Genomic DNA, 18,735 nt, shown 5'->3' with positions numbered 1-18,735 from the left:
GAAACTATTAGCAACATAACACAATACTGAATCCATTCTCAAGTCTCAGTTTCTAGCACTGAGTCAGTGCAAAAACTGACATATTAACATAGTCAGTGCAAAAACTGTCTGGCTCCTAGATGGTGAAAGCCAATGAAAGACTGTAGAAACCCTGATGAACTATATTCGCAGGTGTATCTTTGAGATAAATCCTAGCCATATCATATGAACATCTGCATATAGGCATGCACACTGTAATGAAAGTCTGGCATAAGCAACATCTTACCATTGCAGGTCAGGCTGTCAAAAAAAGGGACCAGAACAGTGGGCACCTGAAATTGTCACAGCAATCTGAGCTGGCTTATGAATTTCGATACACTTTGGTGGTATGCTGTTAGCTATCTCTAGCTTTTGGCATAGCCGTGTCCTTTGTATATTCATAGTCCTTAATTGTTCACATTGGCCAGGTAAATCTGCTTCTTGCTGAATTCTGTACAGGAATTCCATCTGTCTGCCTCTATTCATGCTCTGCTGCTTTTGCAGTGGTTTTAGCATCTCTTTCCCCCTTTTTTTCCCACTAATTTGAGGAAAGGCAAGGACAATATTTAGATGATTGTGTAGATATTGTAAACCTGTTTTTGGCTGAATTGGTGTCTAAATTGTACTTTTGTGAATCCCATGTGTGCTTAATGATTAAGTGCATACATTTTTAATATAATGTGTTATTTTTCTGTAATAGTGATGAATACATAAGAATTCGTGCTGGGAAAATTAAGTCTGAGCACTTAATGACTAGCAATCAATGCTCTCATTCTAAAACTTACGGAATTAATTCATGGTTTTCCTCTATAGTTCCTTCATACTGCTTTGAGGTGGTTCAGATCCTGGGTTCTTATTGGGACTACTGTGCATGTATATATATGTAAATAGATTTATAAAATGAGAGCACATGTATAAATAATATAACAGTAGATCTTAATCACAAATGTAAAATATACTTTAATAGTGTAATTATCAAGAACTTTTGTTTTACATTTTAAAATATTCTTATGGGGAATGAGGGATCAAATAATGTTTTAATTCTCAAGTTTTTTAATCGTTTATTTTAATTGAAAAAATCACTCAAATATAAGATTTAAATTCTGACAATTTGTTATGGTCATGTCCTGGTACCAAAATGTGTCCTCACTACACCAGTTTGCAGTTGATGGAAACTTAATAAGATTAAGTTACCTAGCATCATAAGCAGCAAGCCATTTTTAATCTGGTTCTCAAGCGTGAACTTCCTAGATTTATCCATTCCCTTTGTTCCTGTGAATCACAATTCGTTGCTTGATTTGACCAATTCCCAGGATTTCCTAGGTGACAACTGCAGTGTTAGCATATTTAATGAAACACTTGAGGTTGTCCCAGTGACACTAGGTATTATACGCATCTGCTTCCAAGTATAAAATAAGGTTGGGGCATGCTAGTTTTTAGGAATAAGTACAAAACTCCAATATTGTGCTCATGAAAACTTTTCACAGAAGTAAATTATACCTTAAGTTTCATTCTGTTCCAGATTTTATTAACCTTTGTAATTTTGTTCAAATGCTATTTAAAATATGGCACAATAATACTAAGACAAAACAAAAAGCTTACAAGAGAGCACACTTTGCACAAAAATTGAAGTGACTGCAGTTACAAATCTTTCTTTTGGACTGAGTCTCCGTAAGTAGATAAGGCAACTCTCTCCTCCAGAATTCAAGTTTATTTAGAAGGTCCAAATTACATCCTGAACTCAAGACTTCTTTTTTTTTTCTTTTGTCTTTTTACCCTGTGAGCTTGTAGAGTTCAAGAAACACTCAGGGCTCGTCTACATTGGCCCCTTTTCCGGAAGGGGCATGTTAATTTCAGAGATCGTAATAGGGAAATCCGCGGGGGATTTAAATATCCCCCGCGGCATTTAAATAAAAATGTCCGCCGCTTTTTTCCGGCTTTTAGAAAAGCCGGAAAAGAGCGTCTACACTGGCCCCGATCCTCCGGAAAAAGCGCCCTTTTCCGGAGGATCTTATTCCTACTTTGAAGGAGGATCTTATTCCTACTTTTCTAAAAGCCGGAAAAAAGCGGCGGACATTTTTATTTAAATGCCGCGGGGGATATTTAAATCCCCCGCGGATTTCCCTATTACGATCTCTGAAATTAACATGCCCCTTTCGGAAAAGGGGCCAGTGTAGATGTAGCCTCAAACTTTTTACAAGTTGGGTATTTCTACAAGACATAAATTATCATCATCTTCTTCATCGGTTGGCTGATCTGACTCATTCAGAAACTAAACATCATCCTTGATTGCAATTTTTATAGGTTCAGCTCATTACCATCAATATTATCAAGCTGTTTGTTTCAGGATTCTAAATGCCTAATCACTGCAGGCTGCACTGGTTTTATACACACACAAAAATGTACATACTGGGTGATGCTATGAGGCACTCACGTTTCTTTGAGAATATGATCGCTAACATTTCTTTTGAGCTGTTTCCATGGGTGCAGAGCCAAGTCTGAAAGAATAGGACAAAGAATAGTCAGTCCTCTTGCTTGGATTTCAATCAGTGTGGCTCAGTTGGTGTGGGTTTTTGTTTGTTTGTTTGTTTGTTTGTTTGTTTTTCTGAGAGATCCCAGAGTAGAACTGGCAGAGCTGGCCTTACCATTAGGCGAACTGAGGCGGCCACCTCAGGTGCCAGACTGGGGGGGGGGGTGCCACTAGGACCCAGAGAATTGAGATCTTTCAAAGTTTTGGCCCAAGCGAGGGGGTAATGGGGGCGCCATTTGAGCTCCCTGCCTCAGGTGCCAGAATGTTGTGGGATGGCTCTGAGAACTGGACAAATGCTCATCTGTATAAAGAGCCCTTTTATGTGGATTTCTTCAGGGTTCTATCTTGTCTCCCCTTTCTCCTGTTATTCACATTTTCCTCATATAATATATATATATATTTATAAAAATATGAGGAAAACATTTGTTTTAAAACTTCTTATTTAAGAATAACTCTCTGCAAGTGTAAGCATTTTATAGGGAAGACAACTGTTCTTGAAATCACCACTGACAAGGTCAAAACTGGAGGCTGTTCCTTATTGGAGTAAGTATCTTCTAATTACGGAACAGTTGAATATAAAGAGAGGAAATTTTGCACAATAAAACTGATTTTCTAACATAAGCAAAACGTTGTGTGGCTACTGTGATAGGAGGTTGTATGCACAGGAAAGCCCCAGACCTGTATCAGTTTAAGAGCTGGGCCCAAAGCACTCTATACCTCATGGAACCTGGCTGTATTTTTATTTCCATGATTACAGCGACATGTTTTAAGAAGAAAAATCAAAGGGAACCCTGAAACACAGCCTTACAATAAGAAATAATTGGTGATAGGTCAGTTTTGTGGCCTAATTACATTTTGCCTTGCAATAAAAATCGCTGCATGTTAAAGTAATAAGGTATGCAGTGCTTCCTAATGATTAGGCTGAGTTTGAGTACCATTTATACTGAATTTGCGTTTTTAATGTAGCTGTTGCTGACACTGGAGATTGTTTTATTGCATTGATTTTGAAAGTTTTGCAGCAGTGCATGGAAGGAAGACAGCTGTTATAATATAGTTTAAGTATAAAGAGAGGTGACAGGGATGCATAAGCAAGGTTAACCTCTAAGCTGAGACATCTGCATTAAACAGTAGCAAGCCCTTTTCATTCATGCTTACTTTCTTTAGGACATAGTAGAAATGGTGTATTCTTTAAATGCAATACTACTTATGTTATTGATATCATAAAATATTTGTGATATCAGGAGTAACTTAGTGGCTGAAATGCTGCAATGTCATTAATGCAAGATCAGATTCCTGCATATTTCCTCTTATCCTGCTCCTTGTGTTACCCTTCCCAAATAAAGGTAAAATAGCATTTTTATTTACAGGTGCTTGACTTCAGTGAGACTATTCACATACGTAAAGTTAAGGACATGCTTAAGTGTTTTTCTGGACCCACAATCATAAAATCTGTATGAGCAGATGAACTATTGAAGTGGTTAAGATAGAGGTTAAATTCTGGCTTCTCACCAAGTAACTCTCCGCAAAAAACTTTTGACTTTGTAATCAAACATACCTTCCCGTTCCCCTTTCCTACATGCACGCGCACACACAGACCAAATCAACTTTAAAGTGTGACTATTTATAGACTCATTGATACTGTGAGAGTGGTGTGCAGCCTTCAGGCTCAGTTGCTAATTAATTCTTGCATTTAAAAATAATTAGATTAATGTTATTTCACTGTTTAAACAAATGTTTCCTGTGGAAGAGGAAACACTTAAAATAGTTGAAGGTAATCTCCCAAGTCTAAGTGTTAGAATAGTGTCTTAACTATTGCATCAGCTCTACCCTTGGTGAGACCTTTAATGAATTTGTGAATATAGTAGTAATGTGCTTTGAGACTAGTATTTATAAGGAATGACACATTATGTATGTGTTCCAACTGAGCTATAACATCATCTTCTGGGGTTTAATAGGGATTGCCTTTGGGAGAGTCTCTTTTCAGGTTTTGTATGGCACCCATCGCTGTATATTTTCTTAGCTGCCATCACCTGAGGATCAATGATGACTAATAATTACAGTTTAAAAAGCAAGAAGAAATCACTGAGGCTTCTCCATTGAGAATTTTAATTCTTGTTCTGAAAAAGTTGTATCATAATATAATGGGGACATGCACTCAGTGAAGCTACATCTACACTGCAGCGCTATTTCAGGATACTAGAGTATCCCAAAATAGCTATCCCGCATCTTCAGAACATGCCCATTATTTCAAAATATAATGGACTCGCTATTCTGATGTCCCTGTAAACCTCATTCCGCAGGAACGAAGGGTCGTTTTGGAATAGTGGGTTATTTCAAAATTTGGCTCTGTGTAGGTAGCACCAAATTACAAAATAATCTACAGGCAGTCCCCGGGTTACGTACAAGATAGGGATTGTAGGTTTGTTCTTAAGTTGAATTTGTATGCAAGTCGGAACTGGTACATATTGTAGGGGAAACTCTAGCCAAACATTTCTCCAGAGCTCAGTTTTATTCTCCCACACCTCACTTCCCTCAGTCCTTTATTCTCAAGCTGAGGTGTCTGCTGAGAAAAGCCGCTCCGCGTCTCCCTGGTCTGCTGGGGGGGGGGTGTTAGCTTCGTGTCTCCCTGATCTGCTGGGGGGAAGCAGCTAGTGCGGGGTTGCCTCACCCCGTTTGTAAGTAGGGATCCGATGTAAGTCGGATCCATGTAACCCGGGGACTGCCTGTATTTTGAAATAAGACTGAAATAGATATGCAATTTGTGTTGCTCAAATTGTGTATCTTATTTCAACCTACGGTGCAGTGTAGACATGCCTTAAGACTGTCGTGACATTTAGTAATTGTATCTAAATGGGACTTTGTTTTTGTACCATGTACATTTATAAGGTGCTTGCTTTTCTGAGCCATCCCAGAATGCTTCAGAGACTATTAACTGTACAGATAAGAAATGCTTCTCTGATGAAATGCAGTCATTTCAGCTGTAGGAAGACAACAGCCAAGCAAACAGCTGTATGGGATGGGAGAAAAACACTAAGCAATGGGCCTCAGGCAAATACCTACTTTTATTAAAGTGCCTACGGATCTTTAATATTCAAGCAGAAAAAAAATAGCCAAGTGGCTTATTAGGTCTCCTCTCAAAAACAGACACATTGCAAAATACATGGTACTCAAACGTATGAAAAATTAAGTTAGTCCTACTGTAGTGCAAAATTTTGGCTTATTTATGTTTCCTGAAACAACCAAAACACAACTACAAGAGACTATGGCTGCATTTGTTATATACAGTTTAATAATGTAAAAACAGATGACAGTGTAAAAATCCCTTTTTATCTTGAGAGCTCCCTTCACTGGCCAAAACCTCTTCTGAGACTGAAGCCCCAAAACTTTTGCCACTGTTCATACTTGGTTGGGTTTCCTAACTGGGTCATTTATGGGTCTGGATGCATCATGACTGTAGGTCCCTTTCAAGAGGCACCAAAACCTTGTAAGCCAAATCAGACTCTTATTTAATGTACAGTTCCAACATACTGCGGTGGGTTATTTTTTCTACTTTTTAGCCTGGCGCAAACTGATATATCTATCTAATGTATACCTGCATGATAATGATATTCTTGTATTTTCCTTTGATTAATGCAATTCAGCCACTAAACAAAGTTGCTTAATTCAACTCACTTTTGTGCAGTACAAGATTTATTACGACAATGTGTCTTTTAAAATACTTACATAAAGGTACAGATGAATCACAACAGGTTGAGAGAGTAAAAATCGTATTGACTGCATGGTCCAGTGTCATCAATATCCAGTACCACAAGTAGTAGCCTGGAGCTGGCGGTAGTCATTACACATCATCAGTATTGAAAATACTGAAGTTACCTTTAGACAGCTGACTGAACAATGTAGAGAGCTTTGACTCCTCTTCACTGTTCATTGCAGCATGGCATGGCACACTGTGCAGATGTTGACGTGATTCAGTGTAGTATGTATTTTATCTTCTCTACTATTGGGCATCATCTCAAAAGAGATTTCCATGTGAGGCAGAAGTATGCCAAAACCTCTCATCTGTCTCTTTTTTGCTCTGGCTGACCCAACAAGGAGCTGTACTTGGAGAGTACATTTTAGGCATAATTAAAATGCAGTTTTAAAAAGGCAATAGAAATTGAGTATTTTAATTCTCAGGTGCCCTGTTAAATAGCTCCCATACATCTTATGACCATGTTTCTTTGGGGAATATATATATAAAGCCCAGGTTCCCTTACTACTAATGCCTATTTCATATCTGACAAGTTAGGTGGGAATGGTTATAGGCTTAATGCTTTTCACTGTTCTTTCCCCACTTCTTCTGAAATGGCACATCTTAATTTTTTTGAAGGCTTTTTTCATTTAGTGGGTATTTTAGTGCAGTTTTGGAGGTGGGAAGGCAAGTAATGTAAACATAAGATACATTAAAATATTAATGGTTTGAGTTATCTTTCACCTGTAATGCAATACATTGCACTTTAAAGTACTGCAGTATATGAGAATAGAAATTTCACTTACTGTGGTAATATCTAGGCCTAGAATAATATGAGGACAGTCTTAACTTGGTTTCTGTGCTTTTGTTGCTTTGTCGAACCTTATTTTTGTTTGAATTTTGCTTTATTTGATTGCTTAACAGTAATAAGATTATTTCAAATGTTTTTTTCTTTATTGATTATTAGATTACTTGTACACATAAAATGAAAATTAACCAGAAATAAAGGAAATAATATTCAACAGAATCCTCATAATGACTGAGATAAACAAAAACAAAAAGTATGGACATTTCCTTAGCAAGAATGGAATAGATAATGAGATATCTACTAACAAAGCTTTACTCCCAGTTGTTTTATTGTTTACAAAAATGGAATCTGGGAATTCATCAGTTTCACAGATAAAGACCCCTTCCCTCTGCCCCCCAAAAAATTACCTCTCTCAGGCAAAGTAAATAATCAAACCAAAGAGAGAAATCTAAAGAAAATTAGGGAGAAGAATAAAACATCAACAAAGTTGTCTTATACCTAGGGTTGCCAGGTGTCCGGTATTGACCTGGACAGTCTGGTATTTTTGCCTCCTGTCTGGTTTAAAAAAAAAAAAAAAAAAAAAAAAACAGAAAATACCAGACACCTAATATGTCTGGTATTTTCTGATTTTTTTTTTTTTTTTTTTTTACCAGACAGGAGGTGAAAATCCCAGGTGCTTACCTGGTGAGGAGCAGGAAGACAAAATAGCGGACAGCTGCTGGCAGCCTGTTAGGGCCAAAAAGCACCAAAATCATTTATTAAAGGGGCCTTTTTTTTTCGCTCAACAACTTTAGTCTCTCCCTTTTTTTCTCAACAGAATTTTTTCTTCTGTGTTTTTTGTTTGCTTGTTTTGGGGGGGGAGGAGAGTGTTCAGTATTTTTGGTTAAACCATCTGCCAACCCTATTTATACCATGCTCCTGAGATGTCATGCAACAACATGACAGATTATTCAGGGTTCAAACAGGTGATGAGGAGGAAATCTGTCATCAAAGATAAAAATACAGCTGATGACTAAAGGGAAAGACTAAGGTGCAGGTTATGGGTTGGATTACCCAAAGCAGTACAAAGTGGCCTTACACCATCCCTCTAGCCCAGCATATGAGAGAGACAGGCTTGTTGGAGCTGGACACCGGGAGGGCCATGAGAGAGCAATCCTGCGGTCACCTGAAATCCCAACCCTTACTTGTGCCAGGATCAGGCAGCCCTGAATCAGAGATAATCGCTGATACTAGTATTTAATATTCTTTCCAAAGAAGAAACATCAACTTTACAAGAATACTGTTCCTTGACCATATTTTCAAGGGATCAATGTGGCAGCAGATCCTCCTTTTGCTATGATTTTAGATATTCAATACATAAAACAGAAGCTATTAGAGACCCAAAACTGCACTAGGACAACAAAGTATGAAATGATGCCTCTTAAACTTCCACGTAGAGGGCTGTATTTCAGAAATGGGTGCTGTGCTAATTTGTATATGTGAAACAAAAAGTTGTGAGCGCTAAGCAGGTAACTGCATGTGTAATTGCCTGATTTTGTTGCAGATGCTAGTACAATTACATGGTTTGCTTATGCTTTGTTTATATGTGCATTTTAAATATATATAAAACAATTAACAGTGTACAATATAATTGCATCCAGTGCAGTCAAGGATATTTGATTTGAACAGCTTCTAGCACTTTTAGGGTCATACATAGGAAATAAGGTTTAGCCTTGAACCAAATTATTTCACATTTAACACAAATCTTAGCTGACATTCCTATGTATGCTTTATTAGAAGTAGAAAGTTATTAGCCCTGGTGTTTTTGTTTCTCTTTCTGGTATAATTATTTTCAGTTTGCTATATCGCCAAGACACTGAATAAGAAAATATTAAGGCTGACCATAGGCCTACAAACCACTCTGCTATAAATAAGCATATTTATAAGCATTGAAAATTAGTGACAGATCACATGATAAATCATACAAACCACCAGTTTGAAAACTTACGGTACGTCTAGACTACCGCGTTTTGTCGACGGAAGTTTTGTCAACAGATAATGTCGACAAAACTTCCGTCGACAATTTGCGTCCAGACACATGGAGTTCTGTCGACAAAGCAAGCCGCTTTGTCGACAGAACTCCGTAGTCTGGACGCAATGTTACAGGCAATAACACCATCTGTCGACAGAACTCTGTCGACAGAAGGTGTTTTGCCTCGTAAAATGAGGTATACCAGCGTCGACAAAACCGCGGAGTTCTGTCGACGTTATGTCGACAGAACTCTGCGGTAGTGTAGACGCTGGTATTGTTTTGTTGACAAAAGTCCACTTTTGTCGACAAAACTAGGTAGTCTAGACACACCCTTAGACTGTCAATTCATGCCGCTGTTGTTTAAAAAAGGAACTGCATTAGTTTCATCTGGGCTTTGCTTTTAAAAACAATCTGTGGCATGATATGGCCTGGGTAATTTTAATACATACAAAGGATGTTTTAAAAAATTATGGGCCAGACCTTGAAAGTCTTGTCCTGTTTTCACTCAGTGCTTACTGAGGCAAATTCATGCTCAAGAAGTTTGCCTGAAGGAAAGCTGACAACACTCTAAGTAAAATTTCAGGATTTGGAGCTAATTTTGTTTTTAGAAATTTACTGTGGTCTGGTTAGAGACTAAAAGAGTTTTGGAAATGTTTTTTATATTTGTCCATAGGCCACATCACATCTTATTACAGATTCTGAGTTGTTTCACATGCTTCACATCTTTTCCAGTAAGGGTTTTAATAATATCAACTGCCCTTTACTGAACATTTTTCTCATTATAAGATGGAATAACACATGTTAAGGCACCCTTGCTGGATTAGGAAACATTTTTTTAAAATATTTGCCCTTTCTACACCATTTTAGACCATAAGACCCTTTTTATTCGGTTTTTACTAAATCAAAATTTCCTTTAATTTTGAAAAGTTTTTCCTGAATGAGGCTTGGCACTGTTTATGTAATCCACATACTAACTTGCACCATAAGAATTATGTTTGACTATGAACAAAACTATGTGTTTCGGTGTATTGAAGACTAGCTGGTTTGGGTGTAAGTATAGTTGTGTACATAGTTGAATATCAGCTGTGTGCTAACTGCAGTGATGCACTGCACAAGGAATGCAGAGAAGTTGCTCACATTTTCATATATTGTGGCATCTTATTACAGATGCTTCCATGCAGTGGCCCAGATTGTGCCGCCAAGATCCTCATGTTTGAGAGCTGCACATTGAGAGTTCTCTACTCTTCCCACATGGAAGGAGTTTCATCTACTTTCACAGTATTATCTCCATGCCCCTTCTTGTGCAGTACCCTCTGGATAATGTTTAGATTTTCATAGGGGGAGTAGGCATGCTGGTATCAAGGATGAGTGGCCCCGGAGCAGATGGAATTACATTCATTATGTGTATAGAACAGCCAATATCCCAGATGTTAGGATACTTCACAGAGATGTGGGAGACCCAGGATCAAATCTCTGATGGAGAGCAGAGTTCTGTTCTGGGGTAGTGCTTTCTTTCTCTCTGGCTTTGATGAGAAATTTCATCTGAGACCTCAGAAACCTACCTGATGCAAGTTTTAGTTTGACAAATGAGCATTTGGCCCTTAAAAACACTTTATGGAAAAAATTTCCAACCAGTTCTAATGAGAAGATGTTTCCAACTCCATTTTGTGGTGATTTTTTGCAGCTCTGATTCATTTCTGCACCCCTGTATTTTGTGAAGGAGAGCATGTGATGCTGCAACTTTGTTTGATATTTGCAAGCCATGTTTGTATATCCCAAAGCAATTACCTTAAGCCATCTCTGACTATTACATACTCTGCTACCTCACTGCAATTGCTACAAGATTTTAAAATCATAAACCTTTGTTATATCTAACATAAAATGGGAGCTGTGAAGATTTTCTGGTTCTCATACTCCGTATTTGATTAACATTGACTTGCACTAAAACATTGACTCATCTAATAAGCTGGAAAACTACAACATTTTAAATGAGAAAACTGCATTAGTATGGAGGCTTTCACATTTCAAAAGATACATTTCCTAATTTACTTAACCCACTAATTTGTAAGATATTAAGAGTAACTATGTTGTATCCAGGACAATAAATTAATTGTTTCAATTATCAAGCCCTCTACTATCCAGAAGCTCAGTTCATATACTCAGTTCATAGCTGCATGCAGTATTATTTCATTTTGATGTTAAGTACTAAAATTTGTACTCCGAAAGGAAGGTAAAATCTTGAACTTACCAAAAGCAAATCTTGCATATGATTTCTTGGTTGGGTTCAGTCACTAGGTAATTTATTTTAACTCTTCCTTTCCCTATTCAGTGACTGTCTACTTCAGGAAAGAATCCGTAAGCAAAATGTGGGATATAAACAGCTAAATACAAAATTAAATGTATTCACAGACTGTTTTTCTAAATAACCAAAGTAGCTTAATAGGTTTCCCCTATTCTTCTCCAGAATTTAATCTCCATGATAAGGACAACTACTATCTGAAGATCCATTTCTTCTGATATGACCATATCACTTATACATTCAGAGTTCACTCAGCTATGTAAAATGTTTATGATCTCCAGTTATTTGCTACCTTCTACTATATTCTTGGATAATCATGCTTATTTTATGTAGAACATCAAAGCTGTATTTTCAGAGACGACAACTATCTACTGTAGACTTTCCTCACATCTTCTATATTTGTTAATTTCTTAGCTGGCTCATGCAAAATATTACAGCAGTCCTGACTTTGGCAAGTTTTCCACATACTTCAGAATTTTAGACTGCTTTTACTACTGATTCCATAAATTATAATAACACCATCTTTCATTACTAAAATATCATAATGTTCAATATCTGTTTCAACTGATGACTAATTTTATCACATTATATTGCCCAGAGACTAGATCCTGAATAACTTCATCTTTACTTGGTCAGAACTTGTGCTTAAATCAAGATTTCAGCAAGATTTGGCCCTATAAGTCTTTGAGGGGATTCACTAGTACCACATTATTGGTCAACAGCTTCATCATTGTTCTACATATGTATGCTAATGATGCAAAAGTATATGCCAGCATATCAGTAATATTGTTAATATATTGTAACAAACTTACATGTAGAAGTATTTGCTTATTCCAACAGCAGTCAAGCACAATATCTGGAAGTTTAAGAAGTTTGGTGTGTGTTTATTTTTAATGTGGCAAGTCATCCATACAGATGATTTACAGTATCTTACAACAGATTGTGCCCTCACTGTGGTTTGATGGTAATTTGTTAGAAGTCCCGTTAAATGAGTAATACTGACACTGCAATTTTAGGTCACTCTGTCTTGCCTTAGAGGATACTAAAGCACTTTATGGACTTTACATAGAGGACAAACATGAATTACTCTCAGCTACTGAAATGTAACCACCTCCAGTGTGGACTGTGACTTCCCTTTTGACAGTGACAGATCAGTCCTCTACAACAATTTAAGACAGGAAGAGAAAAGAAATATAATTAAAATTTGCAAATGGAGTTGAGAGAAACTACAGGCAGTCCCCGGGTTACGTACAAGATAGGGACTATAGGTTTGTTCTTAAGTTGAATTTGTATGTAAGTTGGAACTGGTACATAGTATAGGGGAAACTCTAGCCAAACATTTCTCCAGAGCTCAGTTTTATTCTCCCACACCACACTTCCCTCAGTCCTTTATTCTCAAGATGAGGTGTCTGCTGAGAAAAGCCGCTCCGCGTCTCCCTGGTCTGCTGGTGGTGGGGGGGGCGCTAGCTTCGCATCTCCCTGGTCTGCTGGGGGGAAGCAACTAGTGCGGGGTTGCCTCACCCCGTTTGTAAGTAGGGATCTGATGTAAGTCGGATCCATGTAACCCAGGGACTGCCTGTACTCTAGAACTTGGTATAACAGTGAAATCAACACCTTTACTCTGGCAAAAAGTGCAGAGGGGATAGCCACTGGAAACAGGTAGCCAGTAATTCAGTTTTAAATTTCATCTGAAAGATCAAGTGTTCAGCTGCACAATTGACAAATGATGATTAAGGATAAACGTTCCAGAAGTGCCCACTGAGACTCTCCAGTCAGATAGGGTTATGTCCACATAGTAGTAATAAATCTTGGCACTCCGAGTCTGGGTCTACTGGCTCTGGCTGCACACTTAAAAACAGCAGTGTAAACATTCAGGATCAGGTTGGAGCTCATGTACTGAGACCCTCCCTCATCACGGAGTCTCACAGCCTGGACACCAGCCCAAGCCCAAATGTCTACACTGAAGTTTTATAGCCCTGCATGCCTAAACCGGCTGCCAAGGGCTACCCATGAGCCATGCAACAGAGATTTTATTGTAGCATAGACACTGAAAATTTTACCCTTTGCATGTTGTGGCCACTTTGCATCTCTCAGTACCAGCCTGACTTAGACTTATCCAGAGTAAAATATGTCATTCATCATAGTAGCATATAAAACCTACTGTACAACCTGTGTTTTAAATATGTTAATATTGGGAAATATGGTTGTTCCTTTGCTGTAATTCATATGGTATATTATGATTTATTAAACTACAACAAAAAAATATTCACTAAAAACAGAGAGACAAAATTTAAAAAGTCCCCAAAGCTCCACCAGCAGAACCCTTCACTGAGTTTCTGCAAGCCCGCTGGCAGAACTGTGTGTTCAGCTCGTCCTGAAATCCCAGTATGCGTCAAAGCCAGGCTGTCAACTTGCTTTCATTATGAAATACCCCATAGCTGGTAGACTCAAGTGACTTCTGTCAGGAAATATCTGGGACCTGAAATCAAATCTAGAGGTAAAGGACCATTCCACTGTGTTAAGAACAACATGTTTTCCCAGCACAGCATTTTATGACACTTTTAGGAAACCTCTGCCTTTCAGTCCTGTGCTAAAAGAATGAACTTTTAACACTTTGTTTTCTAATTCTTATCCCCTTGGCCATTCATTTGACACTAATCCTTTTCATTGCCGGTTTTAATTATACACTTCTGTATTTTCTCTGCTTTTCTGAATTTCAGACTTATCAATGAGTCTTTGAGGGACCAGTTACTAGTCACTATCCAGAAGACTTTTACCTACACTCGAACCCAGGCACAGCATCTCTTCATAATCCTCATGGAGTGCATGAAGAAAAAGGAGCTGGTATGTGAATGGTTTTCTAAATCTGAAGTAAGGGACCTAAATGCAATTCCTCATCATGACTGATATTTTCTAAAGTCACTCAGAGATCTGGATGTGCAAACTTCCTAGGCAGCTTTGAATGCATATGGAGAGATTTTTCACTGCCCCTTACAAGTCCTTTTATTTCTGAAATATTTTCAATTGATGTCTCATCTTATTTACTCATTAGCTTAGGCACTGTATTTACATCATGTATTTTAGCATTGAAGTGGCTTCTCTGTTTTGCTTTGTGAATGGTGTTGTGCATGTTTTCTGATGTCCATAATGTGACTGACAAAACAACATGTGCCTGCTAATGGTGTTGGTATATCTTAATCAGAAGATCACTTGCTGATGCTTTCTTGCCATCCATGCCATCTGTACACACACACAAATGCTATTCGTGCTGATAAGAGCTCTGCTCCCATTAAGGCAGGAGGCTTAGGCCTTTTAGTTTTTAGCATTTATTCTCATTTCAAGTGACAATGAAGCAGTAAAGAATTCACACATTGTGTGTCTTAAATTTCAAGCAGTATGTGGGCAGGGGCGTGAATAAATAAGAGCAGAGATGAGCAATAATTTTTTTTATGGTGGGCCCACTCCAAAAATGTGGGAAGTGGTCAAGGGCTGTACTTTTCCAGGATATTAATGGAGGAGGTCTGGGGTCTGGATGGAGGTTGTGCAGAAGGGAGCTTGGGTGGGGGTTTGGGGTACAGGAGGGGTGCACGATTTGGATGCAGGGGAAGACTCTGACCTGTGGGATGGGAGTAGGAGGAGGGTCAGGAGGGAGTTGTGAACTGGGACAAAGAGGTGGAGTTCAGGAGGGGGTGGAGTGCCAGGTGCCCAGAGGGCACTCATTGTTGATGGCTCCCAGCCAGCAGGCCAGTGGGACATTAGACAGGCTCCTGGCCTGCCACACCCCCACATGCCACTCAAAGCGGCTGGCTTCTCAGGCCATGGTGTGTGTATCTTTACAGTAAACCCTTTGGAGAGGTCTCCACTTGCTGCATGCACCTGCAAGCATAGCCCAGGCAGGCCCCATTGGCTGACCACGAGGATTGTGCAGGGGCTGGGGCAACTCACAGAGATTCCCGCCGAGGGGAGCACCACACAGGGATGCACACCATGGTCCCAGCAGCCAGCTGCTTTGAGCAGTATGTACAGGCACAGCAGACAGAGAGCCAGCCCACTGGACATTGGCAGTTCAGAGCATTGTGGTGGGCCAGATCTGAACGTTTGGCATGAGGCTGTATTTGCTCACCCCCGGGTAAGAATAACCTGGAGCTAAAACAGCAACTGGTGCTAGTATTAGGAAACTGATGCTAGTATTTAGGGCTCATTTCTTTAAACCTGTACAATCTCAGAGAACTTACTGACTTTAAGGTAGCAATATAATTTGGCTCATTCTGTAAACAATTCACAAAAATGTGCAACAGAAGAGTCGGGTACTCATACTACAATACAACTCCAATAATACTATAGATGATTTTGTTTGAACGTTGCTGATTTAAAGAAGTGACTATTTAAAAAGGCACTTTCCTAACCCAGCAGACCTGCTCCTTGCATGTATTCTACCCTGGGCAAAGTCTAACCCAGTTAAAAGAACACCACTGTTGTTCCATTTCATGTATCATCAGCCATATTGTTTCTTAAATTCCTACCAGTTGCATCTGTGCAAACCCACTGAAGAGAAGCATTGCCCAGCTGTCAATAAGAACTCAATTTGAAGGCAGGGTGTTGCACATGTGTCACTACAAGCACCATTCAGCCTGTAGAACCTTTGGTGGTGATGTGTGAGGAGAGAACAAGCTCATTTGGAGACCTGAAGTTGACTGTGTAGGCTCTCCCTTAAAAAAAATTGTTTACTTGTGAACTGAACACATTTTAATATCAAACCATAAGCATTAAAACCCACCAAGCCACAATTAACTTTTCTGAATATTACCACCCTTTAAATACTGGTTAAGTCACTAGCCTAAAAAACTGCTAAAACTTTAAGGCAACGTGGTCTCATGGGTGGAGATCTGGACAGAGACTCAGGAGATTTGGATTCTATCCCTAGCTCAGCTCCAGGCCTGTAAAGCAAGACATGTCACTCCATTTCTTCACCTGTAAAATGGAGCTAATAATGCTTACCTCCTTTGTAAAGTGCTTTCAGATTTACTGATGAAAAGTGCAATATTAGAGCTAGGTATTTATTATTATTCATTTAAATGGACTGAATGTATTAAATGCTATTAACCTTGATTTTTGACAGGCTGACTGAATTGAGACTTTTATTTTATAACGCAATAATTCTAAATTCCACTGTAGAGTCACATCAGTCCAAATGTATTCCTGAAATTTCAGGTTGTAGATAGCTTGCAGTACTTTGCTCAAATCACCACTTCTGAAAAGAACGGATACAATCTGATTTAAAAAGATACATTTATTTTTCTGCAGTTTACTAGCATCTTCATACCCTACTGAGCTTGATTATTTCCATTTGAAAATCCAAACAGTGTTGCCTATGAATTCCCATGTAGCATTGGCTAGCAGTTTTGCTTCATAACATCTGTACTTGTCTCTTAATTAAATTATTATAGCTGCTGTACATAAGGTACAACCTTGATTACAGTGTCAATATTACAGAAATACTTGCTCCCTTCCCTCTTCTTTATGGTTGCCAAGCATTTATGGGCATGCCAAGCAGTGTTGTCCCAGTCCTATAACAAAACTATAGAGATGCCAACTATAATAAAAATGAAGTTGCCAGATATACTGCTGCATCTTCACTTCTGCATGCAGCATCACTTGCCAATCACTAACAGAAACATCTTCCTTAGGAAGACCCAGATCAACTTTGCAGAGCATAAAATATTCAGGCAATCAAATAATGAAACTTTCCTGGCAGAAACACTTGAACCCTCAATGTGTGAGGGCCAGTTTTCCCCCCTTGGATCAAAAAGGAGCTCTCACTGAAGACATTTGTTTTTTGGAAGAACCATTTGGTCTTTAAAATGAGCCATGCTGCATATGTGCACACAGAGAGAAAGGAGAAAGAACACGCACGCACGGAGGGAAGAAGCAATAGGTCAGAAGGGAAAGGGAAGAGCTAGGTCAAAGAGAACAGAGATTAGATGGGAAAGCCTAAGAAAATGGAGAATAGATTATATGGATATAATGGAGAGAAATAGAAGATTAAACAGAAATTACACACACACATTCTGAAGAAATATGTGCATTTTATGGTATTTCAGTTTCTCCTGCATTTTAGCAGTTGAAGCACATTTTGGAGTATCCTTTAACAAGTTTATTTTGTTCATTTTACCTTGCCTGAGAGAAATGCAGAGATTAGGAGGATCTTCAAATATGAATTAGCTAGCTGGACTTACATGGTGTAGTCCAGGAAACCAGAGGAGCAAAATTTAGAAAAAAAGAAGCTGGTCCTGACAACCTCCAGTCACACAGCAGCTGCCAGTACCTGACATCTGGCCATTATGGCAGACCCCCATGCTTTTCTACTGCTGCATAAAACAAAATCTCTGACTCAAAAAAGAGGCATTTCAATGTTGAGAATCAGAGCTATTTGACTTGGCAAACTTAGATACAAAAGTCACAATAGAAACTGTATCTCTGTTTTCTTCCCATGTCATGAGTTTGGAGCCATTAAAAGCACAGTGGAAGGGAGAGCCCCCACATCACCATGGCTTGTTTTCCCACCATTGCTGGAAGCATATGGAGGCCCCTCTTCAATAGTGCAATGTTTTGCTTCCTATCAGATGGTATTTTTGCTAAATATCCTTGTAGAAGCTAATGTTTTTTTGGTAGGGAAGTAGGGGATAAGCATGCTGGGTCTGCAAATACTCATCCAAGAGCTGAGTATAGGGATGCCTCAATCAATGGGGCTGGCCCTACTGAATCTGAGAGATTTCAAGGTGACACCTCAAACTCTTCTCCCATCTTTTTTGATGAAACTATGAGTCAACTACCTGAGCCTGCTGGCACCTCTATAGTCCTTCCTCCAACACCACCCCCTTGACCAGCTTCCCCTCCCACGGACTGCATCTCACTCACTCACTCACTCACTCACACACACACCATCCAGTATCAAACCCAGGACCAGTGCCCAGATTTGAGGGGTCCCCCCTCCACCCTGGATTAATTTCTCTCACACCCAGCATCATCCAGTGCTGCCCCTTGGGCTAGTGCCCCTCAAAGGAGGCACCTCCTCCTTCCCCTCCTCCTCCCCCCCGCCATGGGCTTCATTTCTCGCTCACTCCCTGCAGGACTGTGTAGCCCCACTTGCTTCATCCCCCTACAATCCTGCCCTCCCCCCACTCGACCCCAACTGTCCAGCCCCCCCCACAATCCTGCCCTCCCCCCACTTGCTCCCAATGACCCAGCCCCCCCAGACCAGCCTGCTCCCCAATGATCCAACCCCCCCATCCTGTCCTACTCCCCACTCGCCCCCAACAGCCCAGCCCCCCAGACCAGC

General features: G+C 39.4%; 1 protein-coding gene across 2 annotated transcripts in view; it reads left to right on the top strand.

Annotated features, from left to right (window-relative positions):
- Positions 1-18,735, top strand: part of TRPM3 (transient receptor potential cation channel subfamily M member 3) — a 599,368-nt gene that overhangs the window by 465,077 nt on the left and 115,556 nt on the right. For both annotated transcript variants that reach the window (XM_075931703.1, XM_075931702.1), the window contains exon 8: positions 14,117-14,240. In XM_075931703.1, coding sequence (XP_075787818.1) covers positions 14,117-14,240 — 124 coding nt within the window. The remainder of the gene's footprint in view (positions 1-14,116; positions 14,241-18,735) is intronic.

The sequence above is a fragment of the Pelodiscus sinensis genome, chromosome 6 (assembly GCF_049634645.1).
Source record: "Pelodiscus sinensis isolate JC-2024 chromosome 6, ASM4963464v1, whole genome shotgun sequence".
Taxonomy (NCBI): domain Eukaryota; kingdom Metazoa; phylum Chordata; order Testudines; family Trionychidae; genus Pelodiscus; species Pelodiscus sinensis.
The sequence above is the reverse complement of the archived record's forward strand: the minus strand, read 5'-3'. Positions and strand labels throughout refer to the sequence as shown.